The sequence below is a fragment of the Aulostomus chinensis genome, chromosome 10, assembly GCF_037954235.1.
Source record: "Aulostomus chinensis isolate RoL2024-O1b breed Wild chromosome 10, RoL_Achi_v1.0, whole genome shotgun sequence".
In the NCBI taxonomy this organism is placed as follows: domain Eukaryota; kingdom Metazoa; phylum Chordata; class Actinopteri; order Syngnathiformes; family Aulostomidae; genus Aulostomus; species Aulostomus chinensis.
Window position 1 is genome coordinate 10,888,638 of NC_141329.1, and position 19,235 is coordinate 10,907,872.

The window sequence follows — 19,235 nt, forward strand, 5'->3', positions numbered from 1 at the left end:
AAGAGCTACCATGTCTTTTTTTTCTCCTTTTTTTTTTTAATACATTTTTTCATTCTTTTAAATAAAACATAAGGACTGAAAAACCGGTACAACATCAAATGTACACTTAAAAGGCATGTCCTGTATATACTCAAGATATTTTTGAAAACATTGCACATAAAAGGGATTAACGTACAGAAAAAGAAGAGGGCATGCTGAACGACAGATCAAAGCTACGCCGTATGATCAACAAATAAGGCCTTGACAGAACGCATCGTCAACTGAAGACATGCTCTCCACTTCACAATATGAACATGCAACTTTCGAAACAAACAGAAAGGAGCTGAATAGAACCAGTCGTTTGATATCAAAGCCTTGTTCCTCTGTTTCACAGATCAAATGGGGTCCTTGCCTCTTTGATTCAACTTTCAGTCACATTTGAAGAAAAACAAAATTATACATTCTTTTTTCTCTCTCTCTCTCTCGCTCGCTCGCTCTCTCTCTTTGAATATATAATTCGACATTCCAAAGACAGAATTAAAACTTTTAAAACACCTGTCCATTTATTGCACACCATTAGTTCACAAAAATATTTTGGGCACTTTTGCGTTTCAACAAACAGCAGCATTTCATTATAAAAAAGTTGTCTGAATACAAACACCAAACACAACTGATGAAAAGCATAACATACAAATGGAGAAAGTTCTTTTTTTTCCTTTGATACTGTGCAACTAGAGTTAATAGGTCCATGTACTAAGGCTAGCCTCTTGAATGCACAACATCGTACAGTGTTTTAAGGGGCAAAAAAAAAAAGAAAAAAGCAGAGCCCCTTTGCTGGATAGCATGGACCACTCTGAATGATTATCTCCTCCTTTTATAATGTGCAATTACTGATTGCCATGGCAAAATCCCCAATGAGATAGAACATTTGGTCCCGTAAGGAAAAGCTTGATTTGTACCCAGATAAAAGGGCAAATGGCACAACTTTGAAAAAGGTGACTAATAGGATGGCACTGGGTGACAAGAAGCTCTTCTTAAGACAGCTTTTCATAATCAGGACAGTGTAATATTGATGCCCCTCCTCATCACAGCAATAATCATCTCTACGTTTACAATCAACCCTGTTTAGAAGGTTTTACATCCTGCTGCGATCATCTTAAATCTGTTAAAAAGACAAATTCAGTGAACAAGATAGCCAGTTAAAGTCAGTAGCATTCAACTAACAGACCGTCACCACACAGTGTGGTATGATTAGAATCAACAACAATGTCTTAGGATAGAATTGAAACCATGTTGGCGCAATATAAGTAACAAGAGTTGGAAGTTCTGATTTTTTTGGTGTGGATTTTTTTTCCTTCTTTTTTTTTTTTTAGAGAGTCTTGTTTAACTCGCACTGTCTGTAATTCTAGGCTGGGCGATACGGACAAAATCAAATATCACGATATTTTCCACACACCTTGATATTGTGGCACTGGTGTTAGGATAATTGTGGGCTCTTTTGCAAAAGTTTCACCCAAGATTTTTGATAAAGTATCATCAGTAATGTGGACATAAAAACTAAGTGGGTGAAGATAAATATTAGAGCTTGAACAGCTCAGTAATTAAAAAAATACTGCTAAAAATCTTGAAATGTCAGGTGAAAGTTAAACTTTCATTTGTTTGTATCATACTTCTCATTAGCATGCGGGACCAATTTGATGAAAATCAAGTGGATAACCTGACAGTATTTTTCCATACACAGCAAATACCGTGGTATATATTTAAAGATAAAAATGTATCGTAATATTCTGATTTTTTTCATATCGGCCTGCCTTAAGTAATTAATTTACACTCTTATTGCTTCTCAAGCAATATATCACCATGTGTTGGTCATCGGTAACAGCCGTCGCAGTGTGTTTGCATCTGCTCTTGGTTTCATCACCAACTCATAAGAGGATAAAACTTCTAAAAAAGACAATCATGTTGTACCCAAGTGAAGTTTCACTTCAACGGTCTTGCAACATCGTAGAACATAAGCAGCGTCGGTTAATCAGGTTGACCAACATTTCACATATCAATAACACAAACCAACTTTAAGACTGGATATAATCTGCCATGTGACCAGCAGGCCTCACTTCCACTGGCCTGAAATGCTACATTACTATATCTTGGAGCACATTTGGGAATATAACACTGCAGTTGTAAGAAATCCTCATTGGGATTTAAAAACAATTTTTTGTAACATAAATTTCAAATTTATTAAGTTATTTGGTTGGATTTGGATTCATATATATATATATATATACTGTATATATCTGTGTATATGTATGTACATACATATATATGTGTGTGTACATACATACAAACATATAGGTATGTATGTATACACATACAAACATACACACACACACACACATATATATATATATATACACATATATGCATATGCATCAGTGTTCATCTAAGCTTTAAAGTCAGATGACCATTTTAGATAGACAAAATTTCATTTGAAAACAGTGTTCAGTTAAAAGAAAAGGTAATAAATCAGAGAAATGTATATACGGCACAAAAATCTTAATGGAATACTCTGTAAATATTGTTTCAAGTTTTAAACATTTTGAAATGAAATGTACTGAGTCCATACTGATCTAAAGAAATGTACATACATACACACACCTGACGTATCAGATTTCACAACACTCAACATACACGGCATTCAAATAGTAAAACTACAGTACAAGCTATTGCAATATAGACAATATTGACATTGAACTGTTTGCCTACAGCGTCGGCACTGAGGGATTAACACAGTCGCTGCCCTCACAAACAAGCATCATCACTACAAAGGAAACACAATGGGTTTTTTTTTTCTTTAGCTCAGTTTGCAAAGACTTGATTTGTCACTGTTGGCAAAGTCAAGATAATTTCTTCTACAAGTTGCTTGTTAAAATTGGAATTCTCAGGCACTTTTCCAAAAGAAGGACAAGGCTTGGATTTAACACACCTCACATTTGCTAAGACTAAGCTAGTGCTGCAGGGCATTCACGTCATATGGGAAGAAAAGCAATCCTACTTCTAAGAACCGATGAGTTTAGCTCAGTGGATCAGGAAAATTATAGTGTCAATGCAAAGAAAACAAAGAAAACCATAATTGACATTGTTGGATTTTGTGTAAAACAAACACTTGTGTGTCGAAAACATCATCAAGGCAACTGAAGTCTTCAGACAACATCACTCAGGGGGTCTCGATGGCTTCATGTGATGAGGTTTCAGCATGTGTCCAAGTCGACCCTTTGAGCCGTCCAAGCGTTTTAACAGATATTCCCATATGACATGACTGCAAAATAAGACATGACGGGCAAGCAGAAGACTTGAATCACTCTATGGTAATAGAAGCCAGCTCCTTGGCCTGGTTATGCTGCTGCTGCTGCTGCTCTTCTTCAAACACCTCCGGGGAACTCCCTCCTACAGTGTTGTCCATCTTGGTCTCCTCTGCCATGGCTGCCGTCTCATCGGCATCCATCTTGAGCGAGGCAGGGGCTTCCAGGGGATCCAGGGAATCAGGTGAAAGGAAGCCAGAGGAGCTTTCACAATTCTGGGTAGAGGAGGAAACCTGGGAGATGACAGGCATCTGAATTGAGGAGGAGGATGAGGCGGCAGTGGCGGTGGAGGTGGAGGTGCTGCCCGGGTAGACGGGGTGATGTTGGGACTCTTCCAGTTCATACTGGACTCCCAGTGCCTCTTCCTCCTCCTGTACCTGGCTCAGGTAGTCGGGCACGAGGAAATCACTGCAAGGATGAAGAGACCACCTTGAGTGAACAGCCCCTTTGATTGCCATCTTAACTCTTAACTTCAGATCACTTGACTCAGGATATAACGTGATGAATGATGTCTTGAACTGAAAAGATAATTTATCAAGTGTACCATGAGTGGGTTAGAGAAATGAGCTTCCATACCTAGAGCACATTTGTGATTCCAGATGTTATTGCTTCCATCAAGAGGTTATCTTTGTGTGCGAGCAGAATACCACTAAATATCTGTTATATGTATCATAACCAAATAACATTCGCTTGTCTGCAGCATTTGTCAGATTTTGGTGACAAGCTGGATCAAAGTTTGGATATATATCATTTCTAGCCTAACCATGAAACTGAAAGAAGGGGGAAAACATTCCACATCAAATACCACATGTCTGAAAGGTTTTTCAATAAAAAAAAATAAAAAAAATTAACAGTAGGCCTTTTTTTTTTTTGCCTTCCCTAGTCATCTGTACTGGGTTGCACCAGCCGTGTGTAACTTTGTTTGAATGTAATGGCAAATTGAAGTGAGGGTTATTAACTTTTTAAGGTCTGCAGGAAGTGAGATAGCTCCAATGATGCTATCATATGTTTTAAATGTCATCTTAAACTTTGCCCTTAGGAGGTGTTCAGTCCAAATATTTGTTGCTGTAGGACGGCTGAATGATTTTGAAAAAAATATTGTCGCTTTCTTAAAATAATCACCTGTCGTTTTTTTTCCCCGAGTTTTACAGAAAACAAAAAACTGGTGACAAAACATCATCATTTAGGCAAAAAAAAAAAAAATTGTCAAAAAAATTACTCAGACAATTATTTTAAGGTGTGACTACATTAATATGTGACTACTTTGACTGACCAATTTTGCATGTATAATAAAATTCTCAATATTGGAGGAATTGTTATTTTGTCGTTATGCACAAATTAATTGAAAAACATATTAATAATGATATGGCGTGATCTGTACGGAGCAAAGATGTTTTCTGAATACTGTGCATGATGGGATATCTCCGCAGAGCCACAATATGGTAAATGGACTCAATTTTATAGAGCGCTTTTCTACCTTAGCGGCGCTCAAAGCGCTTTACAGTGTCATCTCATTCACACACACACACACTCACACACTGATGGTGGAGGCTGCCATGCAAGGCGCCAACCGACTCATCAGGAGCAATTATGGGTTCAGTATCTTGCTCAAGGACACTTTGACATGGTCACCGGGGTCGGGGATCGAACCAGCGACCCTTTGGTTGCTAGATGGCCACTCTACCCCTGAGCCATGCCGCCCAATACTTCATTTAGCACGTTGGCATGACTCACATTTGGCCTTGAACAAATACTGCACTGCCTAAATTCACAAGGCTACACTTATTTCAATAAAATTCTGATTAATTGTTCAGCTCTATGCTGTGGTATGGCTGTGCGATTCTGATAAAAAAAAAAAAGAATTGTTTTTGAGGGATGCTGCAATTGCACAGCTTGCAATACGCATTACACGATTCCAGGTAATGTGATATATTTACATCATTTTTATTTTCTTTTAAAAGCGTATTAAAATGATATGGTGTGATTACTGTGGGGACCTATGGCAGACTAAGATGTTTTCTTAAGCCTGTGGAATATGACGAGTAGACAGGAAATCTCAGCAGCATCAAAATATTCAGCGCAAAATAGTATTTTCACTCACAATTAGTCTCTAACAAATATTATCGCTCCCAAAATTGCAGCAGGTCATATTTTAATAGAACTTAGGCTACTTGCTGAGGCCTATGAAAGAGGTGAAATACACCAGCTATTTGTGTTGACCAATCAACATTTATGAATACATGAATTTATCAAGCATTTTCTAACAGTCTGACGGGATGCCTGTTTCTTTGTTTTTGCCTATTTTAATTGTACATATGAGAGATATTCAGCGAAATTAATCCTATTAAGAGATTACATTCGGAAAAAATCTGCTCTAAGACTTCAGCATCCCCCCCAAAAGATACACACGCACGAACGCACGCACACACAGCATGGCGGCTATCAACAGGCTTGTATGAGCAGTTCCACTTTGATTGCAATAACTTGCACAACATTGTTTTTTGCCTCTGCTTCAAGGTCTATAGCTCGGTTGGTTGGGAGTTGCAGCTACTTTATTTATTGTTGGTCATTTGTGTTTAACTGAAATGAGTTTTGCGTCTGTTGTAGTTCACTTTAGTGAGGCTATACAGTGATTGCATAACAAGGTAGCACAAACTCTTCTTACTTATATTAACCGCATCAGGTTTGGATGTTGAAGATTTTCGGGTGGGGCTCAGTTACTACTTTATTAGACCTGGGTCGGGTTTGGGCAAAAAAATGGATTCCGATTCCCACTTTTAACAGATGCTGTCCTGATTAACATCATTAGGAGGAAACTCATTGGACCTCATTCACAAAACGTGCCTATGATCTTCTTTTTGGATAGAAAGCACAATGCACGAGTGCCGTGGATAATTCCAACCAGACCCAGTGTGCATAATCGTCAGTGGATTTTTCACATTCCTCACACCACATTTTTGTACGGCATCGGTGACAAAAGTCTTTAGGGTTATTCTATATTATCTTTTAAATAAACAACATATTAAGATTTTAAAATCCACAAAACATATTCCCATATCTTTTCCCTGAAAAGTTTTTTTTAATATTTCAAATTAGGTTCTAACATTGAGACACTTTTTGAACTGTGTGTGTGTGTGTGTGTGTGTGTGTGTGTGTGTGTGTGTGTGCGTGCCTGCGTGCATATTGTTATCATGATTGTAACCATCACGGTACCCAGACATTTAACTTTACATATACTGTGTGATATCAAACAGTGAATAATAGAAAGAGCAGAATTAAATTTGCCACAGACAATAATTCTGCAACATAGAAAAAAAAAAAAAAAAAAGACAATGTAGTTAACATATCTTTTTATGTGAAGACTGTGGTTAGGAGTTAAGAGTCTGACTGGATTTCCAGAGAATTTTCCACACTGTTATGATCTCGGGCAGAGACCTTCTACAATAAAAATTTGAGGAGTCAATGGCCTGTTTGAGTTCTGCCGACCTGTGAGGGTTTGAGTTGATTAAGAAGTGGAAAAGTCTGGGAAATAAAAACACATTCTGACCTTATAAAGACATTGTGTTCTGACATTCATAAGTCTTTGTGGGCTGAGCCGCTGATAAAAACAAACATCACTTGATTTGGTAAAGTAAGAAGAATCCATTCATAAAGATAACAACATGATTAAACTTGTGTTTGTATGACCAAAGTTTAAGCGTACTCTAAAGTAACCAAAGGACCTGATTAATTGTACAAATTAAGACCAAACCCCCAGGTTTCCTACATTGTTTTATATGAACAGATTGATTCAAGTTGTGGTGTGGTTGTTGTTTGAGACTTGAAGAATAATCATGGTAATTTTAAACCTGGGACATATTTTCACGTTTTCCAGTCTAAATGATGACCAGGATTGAAATATTACAATAGTAAATATTAAACACTGAAACCAGAAACCTCTAAAGAGCTGCAAAGCAATCCAAAGGAAGAACTTCAGCTCCATGTGCTTCTTTATTTTTCTAATGGATGATCTTTACAGAGAAGCCTCAATAAAACTGGTACTTGGTCCAAACACCTGCGATTCTTTTTTTTTTTTTTTTTTAATTATTTCTGTCATGCTTTCCTGTGTTCTGATGTCAGATCCACATAATAACTTTTGTAAAGTTGGGTTGTACCTTGCCTTTCACCTAACCTCAGAATTTATCAGTCAACTCAGATTTGGAGGTTGAATGAGATGGTGCGACGACTCAGCTATTCCTGACAGCATCAGCGAACTGCTGCGGTTGTCCCTTTCACACAGACGTTGATTCGCTGTTGTGACTACCTTCACTGCCGGCTCAGTGGTTGAATGTGCTGTATCTATCAGGGCTGACTCCTACCAGATGAACTCCTACCAAATGCGGGTAGATTTTCCATTTGGCGTGTGGATCTTGGGAGGCCAATCTGCCAGCTGGTGGGTAAATGTTTGAACCAAAATAGTAAAGTAATAAATACCTGTCATGACCATGTCTAAACATACTTAACTGCTGGAGCGCTTGAGATGGTCTGATCAGACAAAGGAGCTTCAGCTTCAGACAGTCTCTAGGCTCCTAGTTGTGCTCTATTTTTGGGGCAGCGCAGTGCACTCCTTCACTGACGCGCAACCATACAGGAACACCCATACAATAGCACCCATACAGGAGCGACTACATGAGAGCGGACACCAGTGCTGTGTACTGTCTTTCATCCCGCTGAACAAAAACAACACTTAAATTCCACTTTTCTGCTTAAAAACAAGATAAACTTTGCAGTTTGTGTCAACAATTAGTAAATTGTCAATTAAAGTATGAGTATTAGTGTTAGTATTAGTTTTAGTATTAGCAGCAGTAGTAGTAAAAGTAGTAATGGTGGTGGTGGTGGTAGTAGTCCAAACTCTCCTGATAAGGTCAGTTTTATTTGGATGTGAAGATTTGTTCATCATGAAAGTAAAAGCCTAGTTGTTGTGCAAATGTGACAGTGCAATGCAGTTTTATACTTTGATGTGGGCAACTGCCCTGTTGGATTACTTTGCAGCAATTCATGGCTGCCATGGTTAGCGTTCTTGCTCATAGTTGAAGCTCTTCCAATATATTAGACCTACTATTCATTTAGACCCAAAAGTATGAGAAAGACCCAAATCAGGCGTGACATACCATTTCATGTTCATGATGAATTTAACAAATGAGAAAAAGAAAAGTCCCCCCCCCCCCAAAAATACAGCCAAATAATTCAGGTACACTTGGTCTGGCTATTTAAGTTAACTCAACTAAAACAACAAAACAATTCTATAGCACTGTCATAAGGGAAAAGAATAATTCAATGACTCTCAGCTATCAGAATCTTAACTGAGAAGGTATTTCTGATCCAGGTGAGATCTGAATAAATAATGGGGGTCAGCACCCCGGGACTCCTCACCTGCTCTGGAAGTAGTTTGCTAGTTCGGATGCCTCATGGTTCAGACTCCTCAGGTGTACAATTAAATTGCCAGAGTTGGTGAACATGGCTCCGCACGTTTTGCACTCGTAAATCCGCGGCTTGCGGATTATGTGTCGGGAGACCCTCATGTGGTGCTTATATTCACCGAAGGACGTGAATGTGGCACTACAAATCTGGCACCGGAAACAGCGTTTACCTTCGTGCTTCAGCCGATGCATCTTTAGGGAGTAGGCCCGTGTGAACTTTTTCCCACAGCGGTCACACTGGAAAGGCTTAATGCCTGGAGGAACAAAGAACAAAAAAAGACAACAGTCAGCTTACTTGAGGATTGACATCATGCATGGGTGAGGTTTGGGGAGGTTAATGACTAACTTTTACCACAGGTAATGAGAGTACAAAACCTTAGATCAATTTAAATTACTGTATCCCTTCATTTGGGACTGTATCAACTATAAAAACAACTCTCCCTCCAGTCATTTCAGGGATTCCAATTGCAATTTGACAATTGTTGAATGAACACTCAACATTTTACTGGCTAAGAGGAGGTACAGCATTCATTCACCATGCAACATTCAGGTGATCATTTATCCTGACGTAAACATGTAATTTCTCTGAGCAACTTGCTGTATATAGCTGACAAAACAGATGGTGTTGAATAGCTTGTCAACTAGAACTCTTGTAAACACAAAAGCATGGCTCAGTTATTGGTCATGCCCAGTGAGGTTGTGCCAAATTGGGTGCCCATCGCCCACTCGGTGGCAATTTGACACCAAAACACTTTTTTGGTCTGAATTCTGTCTGACAAAACTGCCAATTTTCATGATGCTTTATGGGGAACACTTGTGTTTTTGTGAGTATAACAGCATTTCCCTGGCAGCACTATGCGAGGGCAGTCCCAATTTTAATTGCTACCTTCGTTCCATTTCAAACTGCTATGAGCTGACTGATCAGCTTTATAACACTGAGAGGGAAGAGTTCTCAACCTGTGAGCTGCCATTTGTGGGTATATTTACTTCCAGCATTTACAAAAAAAATCTGTTTGAACAGCCTTTCTACCTCAGGGCATTTCCTTTGAATACTTCTGATTTCAAGGCTTTCTGATCTCACTTTAGTTCAAATCTAATTCATCATATCAAAAGACCAACACTGAATTGAATCATCTCATAATAGCAACCACGGACAAGCGTAAAACTTCACGTAAGATTTTTTTGTTTTGATTTTCAGCTCCTCTGGGTTGTCTTCATACACAGTGGATGGAACAGCGACATAGCTCTTTACAATAAGAATATTGCCTTACACAATTAAAATTACAGAGAAGAATGCAAAAACCACTTGAATAAACATTCACCTTCATTTTACAAGGATGCACCTTAATCATCACACCTGTCTTTGTACTGGCAATCAAACCTCTTGTTTGAATTTGTGTTGACGATGAGAGCAAAACAAACAAACAAACAAAAAAAACCCATCATGCATTCATGTGATTCAACATTGTGATTGTGTGTGTGTGTGTGTGTGTGTGTGTGTGTGTGTTGGGGGGGGGGGGGCGATGTCTTGATCGGTCATGATCTATGGTCTTTGTGACTTCAGCTGAGAAACATCTTACTCTCCATAGATTCCCAGAATGAGTAAGGAGTGCTAAGTTCATTTGAAAAAGATTTCCTGTTTTTACTCACCGGAGTGTATGAGCATGTGCTGCTTCAGGTTTTGAATGCGTGTGAATCGAACTCCGCAGGTGGGACATTGAAAGGGCCTGTCAGGGCCATTGGTGCCAGGCCGAGAAGAAGGGCTGATATAGAGGTGGTAGGGATACTGAATACCTTCTAACCTGAAATACCAAAAGGAGGGGAAAAAAAGGTTACAGATATTCGGATGGCAAACCCTCAGACCCTCCCTCACTTGCAAGTGTTCTCATACTGGAAAGGAAAAATTAAGCTCCACATATGAATATTCACACAAACCTTGAAAAAGGTTTTAAAACATAGGAGTGAAATATGATTGTTTTACCTTTACAGTTCTTAGATTTCAAGTTAGGAGCAACTTCAGCCCTCACATTTATGGTTAAAGGTTTTTCCAATATCCAACCTGCATTTCTTTATATCACATTGTATCACGTCTTTGACATTTTGACATGACATTTAAATTTATGACTGAAACAGGTGTGGGCCCGACACATAGTTATGAGTTTTATGTCTATATATACTTTACTGCTTATGACTTGCCTGGCTGCAAGTCGTAACAAATCACGATACCTTTCGTCATCCTCAGCATGTCCTCCAGCGTTAGAGGTATTCTGCATTGACGGCAAACCCTCAGACACTCCCTCATCCATTGACCCTGAAGGGACAGGAAGAAACGGCCTTTAATTTCTGACTAAAAACTAGCGCAGACGTACCTCATCTTAAATTGGATTAGAAGAAGATACTGCCTACACACAGGCCCGTGTGCTGGTCTACAGTTGGAGAAACAGTGACAAAAATGTTTCCTTTGTGATTTGACTCGTGGCAGAGCAGTATTTAGACTTTACAATGAGGCCAATACATAAATCTTGCATGTGTACAGGTGGGATGAAGCAACTGAGTCAGACTGGTAATGACAATTTAGACACAACCTGAATTGGGTGAGAGGTTAATATGTTATGATAGCCACCATCAGTCCAACCAGTGGAGGGGATTGTTGATGTATTTGGGAAGGGGACAGGGAGGCCAGTATTAAAAACTTACTTTTGACCTGCACAAAGGGATCGCAATTGAGCCCATGAACAGAAATACTTCCTCACTAGGACTGTTATTCTACATGATGGGAATATGACTGGTTAGAGTCTATTCATTGTATATAATATACAATTAAAAGCAATGCAAGCAATGTAAGGTTGATCAGATTCTGATGAAAATGAAATGATTAGGGAGCAAAAGCAAACAGTTGTTTCTCGCTAATCAATGTTGATTTTATCGCTAATCAATCCGACTGCAAGTACTCAAACCTGTCTACAAGTTGAAATCTGGAGCAGACAGACCATTTAAATTAGAAAATAAAATGATAAAAAAAATTGCTGGTGTATCATCGTTGTTGATATTCATCCTGTTCACTTTCATCAGTTTATCAGCAAACAAGACAGCATTGACAGATGGCAGTGGCCAATGGTCATGCGTTGAAATGGAGAGACTTTGAAATAGTTTGCTTTTTTTTAAGATTTAATTTTTGTTACCCTGGCACAGAGTGAGGTATAAAATATACAAAGAGTAGTATAAGCGAAATTTAAAAAAAAAACATCATTATGGGGAAAAAACAAGAGAAAACAGCAATCTGCAAAATCATTATCTGAAATATTTGTAGGGTGGCACGGTGGTGCAGTGGTTAGCACTGTCACCTCACAGCAAGAAAGTCCTAAGTTCGAGGCCTGGTTCCAGCACAGGATCTTTCTGTGTGGGGTCTGCATGTTCTCCCTGTTCCTGTGTGGTTCTCTCTGGTACTCCAGCTTCCTCCCACAGTCCAAAGACATCAAGAGGGGACGAGGCTGACTGATACTCTAAATTGACCGTAGGTGTGACTGTGAGTGTGAATGGTTGTCTGTCTCTATGTGTTGGCCCTGTGATGGACTGGTGACCTGTCCAGGGTGAACCCCGCCTCTCACCCAAAGGCTGCTGGGATAGGCTCCACCCCCCCACAACTCTTAACAGGATAAATGGAAGAAAACGGATGGATGGAAAAATTTGTACCAATATCAACATACGTCACTTCTGTGCATCCTTGAAAAAACTTTTCAAATTCAATGTGCTCTTTCAATACAAGAAAATAGAACTTATTTACCTCAATTGCCCTCATTTTAATATCAGTCTCTATTTCATTTCACTGTTATAAGGATGTGCTTTTCTCTGCTTTAATCCGTAGCTAGAACATAAATAACACCTAGGGCTAGTGAATTAGAGAAACAAGTGCAATTAATGACAGATCAAGTGCCCTTTTTGATGAAATCTTGATTTTTGAGTAAATTAAGTTTAGGATTAGAAAAGTTCTTGTGGTTAGGTAGTGTTGTGGTCTCCAAGAAATTCATGTAAGCCTGTGAAAATACTCCAAAGGTTATTTCACATTGTAGTGCAACCAAGTGTGTTACAATATAACAGCTTTACAATAAATCCTCCCTTTGTGAGGATTTTAATGTTAAATTTTAATATAATCAGCTCGTGTGTCCCCTTTTTGTAATGAATGATGTTTGACAAAATATAAACCCCTCTCAGTGTAACCCAATACAGGTCAAATGATCAATACAAAATGGTTCATTAAAACAATATTATTATCTATGCCAGGAGGCTTTATTGCTAGGTTCTTATATTATGTAAACTAGGACTGCATTAGTTTTACTACAGTCTAACTAAAGGATTGGCAAGGGTGAGTCTGTTATTTTTGTTTGATTTAAACTGTGAGATATCAAATCAAACAATTCAGATCAGGAGAGAAGCCGCACCTATAGAAGACGACTGTGGACTGATGAGAAGATCCTCCTGAACCTGTTCACTTCCTGGTACTGTCTGTTGGTCACTCAGCGAGCTCTGGGAGGCACTGACTGGCTGGGAGGATGTCTCTTGGACCTCCTCATCACTGAGACGTTCCACCTTCACCCTAACGTCTTCCTCCTCTGCTGGCACTGGTGGCGACACTGCCTTGGAGCTTTCACATGTCAGGAAGTCACTGAGCCGACGGCCGACCACCACCTCGGAAGTCCCAGTGGCTCCCTGGTCTAGGCAGCGAGGGCTCTCTGGGAGCTTTGATTTGTCAGAGTGGAATCTCCGGTCAATACCGAAGGGGAAAGTCCACGGGAAGGCCAGCGAGGACTCCACAGGCTGGGCTGTGCTGTCTGAGAAAGAAGGGGATGGATTGGGGATCTGGGGGGAGGTAGTGACCATCTGTGTAGTGCATTTGAGCGGACTCTCCGGTGACGCCATTGTTACAAAGCTCTTCCTTTTTCGTCGTGACTCACGGCAAATGGGAACATTTCTCTCCATTACGCTGCAGTCAGACGACACAGGAGACACGCTCCCATCCAGTGGTGTTAGGGCACAGTTTGATGAGGCGCTCTCTGGTGCTGATTCATGGGGTTTGTCTGTCGCCATTGTGTTATTGCCGTTATTACCCGGGCTCCACAGAATACTAGACTTCATGAACTCTGAACATGTACTGGCCACAGCAAACATCTGCATATAACTAGCAGCTGCCAGGACGTCAATAATATTCTCTGTGCTGATGGAGAGGGTTGACGTATAGGCATATTCCAACAAAGGAGCAAAGCCGCTAACTGTCACATGGTGAAGGTCCAACACAAACTTGTCTTCCTCCTCAGGCCGGCCCACGAGTTTGGAGCGGAAGAACTCACTGCAGCAGGCCAAGACAACTTTGTGCGCCAGGAAGAGTTTGTCTTGAACTCTGATGGTGACATCACATAAGTGACCCTCGTTGCGCAGAGCATTGAGTTTCTCCAGCATCTCCTGGCTGTGGGAGGTCGAGCTGTGGGTGAAGGTTTTGACCCCCATGCTGGAGTCAGATTCTCACTGTCTACAGGAAATGTGTCCTACAGACCTACAAAGAAATGGGAAGAAAAATATTGTGTCTTGAAAATTAAAAACTGTCAAAGCAAGAGTTTGATCAATGTTAATTCCTTTAACATTTTTCTTGTCAGCTACTTTATATTGTCAGGCCTGGTCACTGGCCAATACAACGGTAAAATTGCCATAAATGGTCTCATTTAAGTGAAAGATGGTGATTATTGACAATTTTAAATGACATATCTATAATGGCCTCTCACATCTTTAGTTAGTTTCCTTTCGTGTAACTGAGTTGATTTTGACATCAAAATATCAGGTACTGCCCAAATTAGTTGGAGAACATCAGCATATTGGATATTTAAAAAAAAAAGGTAAGATAGTCTTACTTTTCCCAAGACTGAGAAATTCATTGTTGACAGTAACAAATTCAAAGTAGTCAAGTTAGTCAAGTTAGAAAACATCAATAAATACAAAATAATACAAAAGGTAAAAAAAAAAGAGTAAAGGATGGAAATATATAGATATGCAACTATGTACATTTTCCACTGAAATATATATAAAGAGTTCAATATTTTACAACTTTGTTAATCCAATACTGTTAATCCTTACCACATACATATTACAAAGAATATTGCAAAAGCTGCTAAATTATCAACCAAGAATGGAAAGGCAATCATTAAAGGGCAGCAGTATTGATGAGCTCTGACATCATCGGTTCTTTTCTCTTTACTTTTTCATGTTTTGGTGTAATTGCTTATCATGCTGCCTCTCCTCTCTCTTCTTGACACCTGTGAGCCAAATTGTCATGACCATTCATTCTTTTGCCATGTCTGTTTATGCATAAAAGAATATTTCACTGAATTACACTCAATAATCTTAATACATTTAGTGATGAGCTACCTGGTTGGAGACATTTAAGATTTTCATAGATCTAATCTGAACAATCTTTGTGCTAATTTTCAAGTAGTTGTGAGGCCTATAACGATGACTTTTCCCAATGTTTCCAAGTATATATATATATTCAAAAATATTTGCAGGCTTGGAAATAACCACATTTTCAAATGTCATTACTTTTCCAGGTTTGTCATGACCATTGTAACACTGTCAACTATGGATGAGCAGAAAAAAGGTGAATTTTACCACTTTTGTTAGATAATAAAGGGGTTTCCTGCTGATGAGCTGACCCATCCTCCTTTTTACAGTTTTTCATCATCTAAACTTACCTTCTGACTCCATGATGTGTTCAAGTCTATTATGTTACATGTCTATGGTGTAAATGAACCACACACCTGTTACACGGCTGTTTGCGTGTCACTTGTAACACATTCCTCAATCAAGAGATATATTGGAGGAGGACGCTTGAGTTTTGTTCTTGAGAATGCCTGTACTTTCAGGAGGGTTTAATTCTATTCCACCGATCAATTTTCTCACTACTGCTGGTGATAGCCAAGACATTTTGTTTTATCACTCAATCCCATGAATAGCAACTGTCACGATTACGTAACTGAACTGCATCGAGGAGTCAAACAATTGGGTGTGAAACAATCGCTTCACCACTGGAGAAGGAATAGAGGTGAAATGAGACGTCAAGTAACCCTTTGCATACATATGCACCTCGTGAGAGTATTAGTGCAAAATACCCTGGTGATGGACACAAGATAACTGGAAGAATCGTGTACTGACAGATAGAGACACTAAGGTGCTCCCTGAGGTGAAGAAAAGGTGGGTGGGTAGGTGGGTGGGTGGGTGTAGGGTAAGGGGGCACAGAGGACAAAATGCCAAGTTATGTAACAACAATCAAAGCATATGTGCAGCGATGCAAGCCAGACCCATGTGGAGGCCAGTGCACTACAGGATGCTCAGCAGCTGTCTGCGAGACATGTGGATTCTCTGAGGCATGAAATTTTCCATCAAACAAAAGCTTAAGTGAAGGGGCTCGCGCAGGGAGAGCGCACTCCCCCTCACACACACACAGACCAAAGGAAAATAGTCCTGGGCTGCGCTGGCCCAGTAAAGACACACTGAATTATAGACTTGGACTGTAGAGGTGCAACAGGAGAGTATCTAGCTTGCACCACCTAATAGAAAAGAGCTATAAGGGCATTAAAATGTCTCCTGTAGGAGAATCGTTTTGCTACATGATCTCTTATGAGATCGTTCTGACAAAAAAAAGAAAAGAAAAAGAAAACTTCTTCGCACTACTTAAAGTTGAGACAGCCAGTTTGTTAAGTAAAACTTTAAACCTCTTGGGTAGAACACATCATTAAGATGAAAAAATATTCTACAATAGTATCAAACCAAGCTGTGAAAAAGTAAAAAAAACAAAACAAAACAACTTTTTAATAAGCGTGACATCTAGCTTTAAAGTTATAAGGAGGGAGCTACCTGAAAAGCATTTGTTGGCTTATATAAACAAATTCACTTTAGGGTTGTTAGTGTAAAGGTAACTACAATTAACCAATGACTGTTTTGATAATCAATTCCCCAGGAAACACTACAGCTGTTTTGGATGCACTGCTTTTTGTTTGTCAGCTGGACAATGCTACAAAAGAAGATGTCTGTGGTCATTTACTTTTTGTTAGAAACATTTTCAAAGTGATTAATTAAACTGATGTGACAAGAGCCCCAAACATGCACCGTGACCCAGGAGCAGCTGCAAATAAAAAGCTCTCTTCTGCCATGGAGCAACTCACATAGATTTGTGATGGTGATTGAGCAGAGGGGGTGTAGCCAAGAACCTTGCTCTCTCAAAGTGTTTATGTTACACTGCGTACTTGCAAAGTACAAGAGAACTGAAACTGTTTGTAAAAGGCAAAAACAGCCTGTCAATCAAAGTGCACCAAGGAGCAGCACGTCTAAACATTTAGTGAACAAGATACTGAGCTTAACTGTTTTCAGCAACACAGTATAGCAGACACCAGCTAAATGTCAATCTCCCACATCAAATCATCCAGTGGATGTACAGTGCATCCTGGTTCAGCTGCCAAAATAAAAGACATGACAGTCTTAACAGATTTTACTGTGTTTTTAATTTAATAATAATTCATTTATTAGCAGACTGGGAAAATACATTATTGGATACAGGCAGGTAACAATTTAAGATTGTCTAGGAAAACTATTGAAACACAAGACAAAAATCCCTGTCTTGGTATAGATTCTTTGTCTGGAAGTAGACTGAAGGAATGAACATTATACCTTCTAGCAAAGTTCCCTCAGTTGGTGTTTAGATGTAAATGGTGGAGAGTGCCACCTGACATGTCTATCTAAGATCTCCCACAGGTTATGTAGGCATCACCTGTCATTGGAACGCTGCAAAGGCAACATCATTCTAAGACAACACTGTTGGGCAACTGAGTACATTCATATTGAGTTTTTAAAATCATCTTTCACATTTTGGCATTCAATTGGTCATGATTAATGTTATAATGATCACAATCAGAGAATGGCAACTCTACTAACAACCGAATGCTTGCTCAAGATTCTTATCAAACCTGGTCATAACACCGTTACCAGTTTTTTCCACACTAATTAATTAATACAGAAGCAATGAAATAGCTCGGTCCAAACATACACTCACGTGTTCGGTTTGTATTCATTACGACTCACTTTTACTTTGAAGCCGAAAGGGCCCAATTTCCGGTTTGACCGTGGATAACCCCGACTACATCAACGGAGTGGCTGATCCACATTAGCTTACTCCCGTTAGCTAGCTAGCTACCGCTAGCTGACACTACACCGCGCTATTCAGTAGTTTCTTTGCCTGAAGCAAACCTTGAACAACAAAGTAGTTGATTCTAAGTATAGACAGCAGGACTACCGTCATGAGACAGACTGTGCGGTGGGACTATACCTTCTGCGACGGGGCCTGTGATAGCGACTGGGCCTCGGGATGCAAACACTTCAGCTGACAAAAAGCAGTGCCAGTCGGAGACAGCGATGAGCCCTGCCGCCTCTCCGAGCTCTCACATTCCCCGGGCTTGTCAGGCAGTCGCCAGCCTGCCAGCCACCGAATCAAACACTTTAGTTACCGCTCATTTGAATTCACATCACACCAAGTTGGTATTAAAAGTTTTTGAGGTGCTGTTTTGATTCCTTTGTGCTCCCCGATGTCCTTTCAGCGCTCTATTTGTATCCCCACAATGCAATGCGCATCTGTCACTGTACCGTACTGTAAGAAACAGGAAGTCTCACATTTACCAACATGTACAACACTCGTCCACTGCTGAGGATTTCCCGCTGTTTATCTACCATCAGGTACCATAAATCCCACTGTATAAGTTTAAAACTGCATTCTCAGATCCGCTATAATTTATCGTGTATGTATTTGTATATTTTACATATAGATATTCTAATGTTTGGTTCAGAAAATGATGTTTTCTCATACTTTTTGGTACTATTTAACATGTATTTCAGGCGTACGTAACGTGCTCTGTTAATGTAATGTTTCCTGTAGATTGATTACCGTGGGTTGACAAATTCAAGGAATTGTGAGCAGAAAGCCAGTAAATGCAGCTGTAGGTCTTGAGGTCGAATGTGATTTATGTGGTAGGGCCTCACTGTCACCCACACCATTATTAAAAAAAAAATTTATGCACTAAAAGTTCCTTCAAGTGCTTTTTATTTCCTTAATGCTGCACGTTAGTGTAGATTTATGGAGTTATTTTGAAGGGATATTTATTTGGATCCATTGAAGTACATTTTACAACTGCCAAACATTTTTTGACAAAAAGACATTGCCATAGATATTTATTTACTTTTTTTTTTTTTAGTTAATGGCTACCATTACACATGATGTAATTTTATTTATGTTGTTATCTCACAATATTTTATCAACACCAAATAACTTGTTCTCTCAAAATAATAGAACAAATGACCCTTTTTCTCAAGATAGAAAGATGTTTATTGTTTTATAAATAGCTGCTAT

The 19,235-nt window shown here is 39.4% G+C and overlaps 1 protein-coding gene across 1 annotated transcript; it reads right to left on the bottom strand.

Annotated features, from left to right (window-relative positions):
* Positions 1 to 456: 456 nt before the first annotated feature.
* On the bottom strand, positions 457 to 18,465 carry zbtb44 (zinc finger and BTB domain containing 44). The gene is made up of 6 exons (XM_086216003.1): positions 18,162 to 18,465; positions 13,237 to 14,345; positions 11,024 to 11,108; positions 10,448 to 10,599; positions 8,751 to 9,051; positions 457 to 3,746 (listed from the first exon to the last, which is right to left on the bottom strand). The coding sequence occupies exons 2-6, from the start codon at positions 14,297 to 14,299 to the stop codon at positions 3,335 to 3,337; spliced, it is 2,013 nt and encodes a 670-aa protein (XP_086072129.1). The 5' UTR covers positions 14,300 to 14,345; positions 18,162 to 18,465; the 3' UTR covers positions 457 to 3,334.
* Between the last annotated feature and the right edge of the window lie 770 nt (positions 18,466 to 19,235).

Bases quoted from the DNA above. Each gene is read 5' to 3' on its own strand.
- zbtb44 (XM_086216003.1), bottom strand. From the start codon at position 14,299: ATGGGGGTCAAAACCTTCACCCACAGCTCGACCTCCCACAGCCAGGAG. The intron at 9,052-10,447 runs GTGAGTAAAAAC...TTGTTCCTCCAG, and splicing joins GCACATGCTCATACACTCCG to GCATTAAGCCTTTCCAGTGT. The intron at 3,747-8,750 runs GTGAGGAGTCCC...TCATCCTTGCAG, and splicing joins GCAAACTACTTCCAGAGCAG to TGATTTCCTCGTGCCCGACT.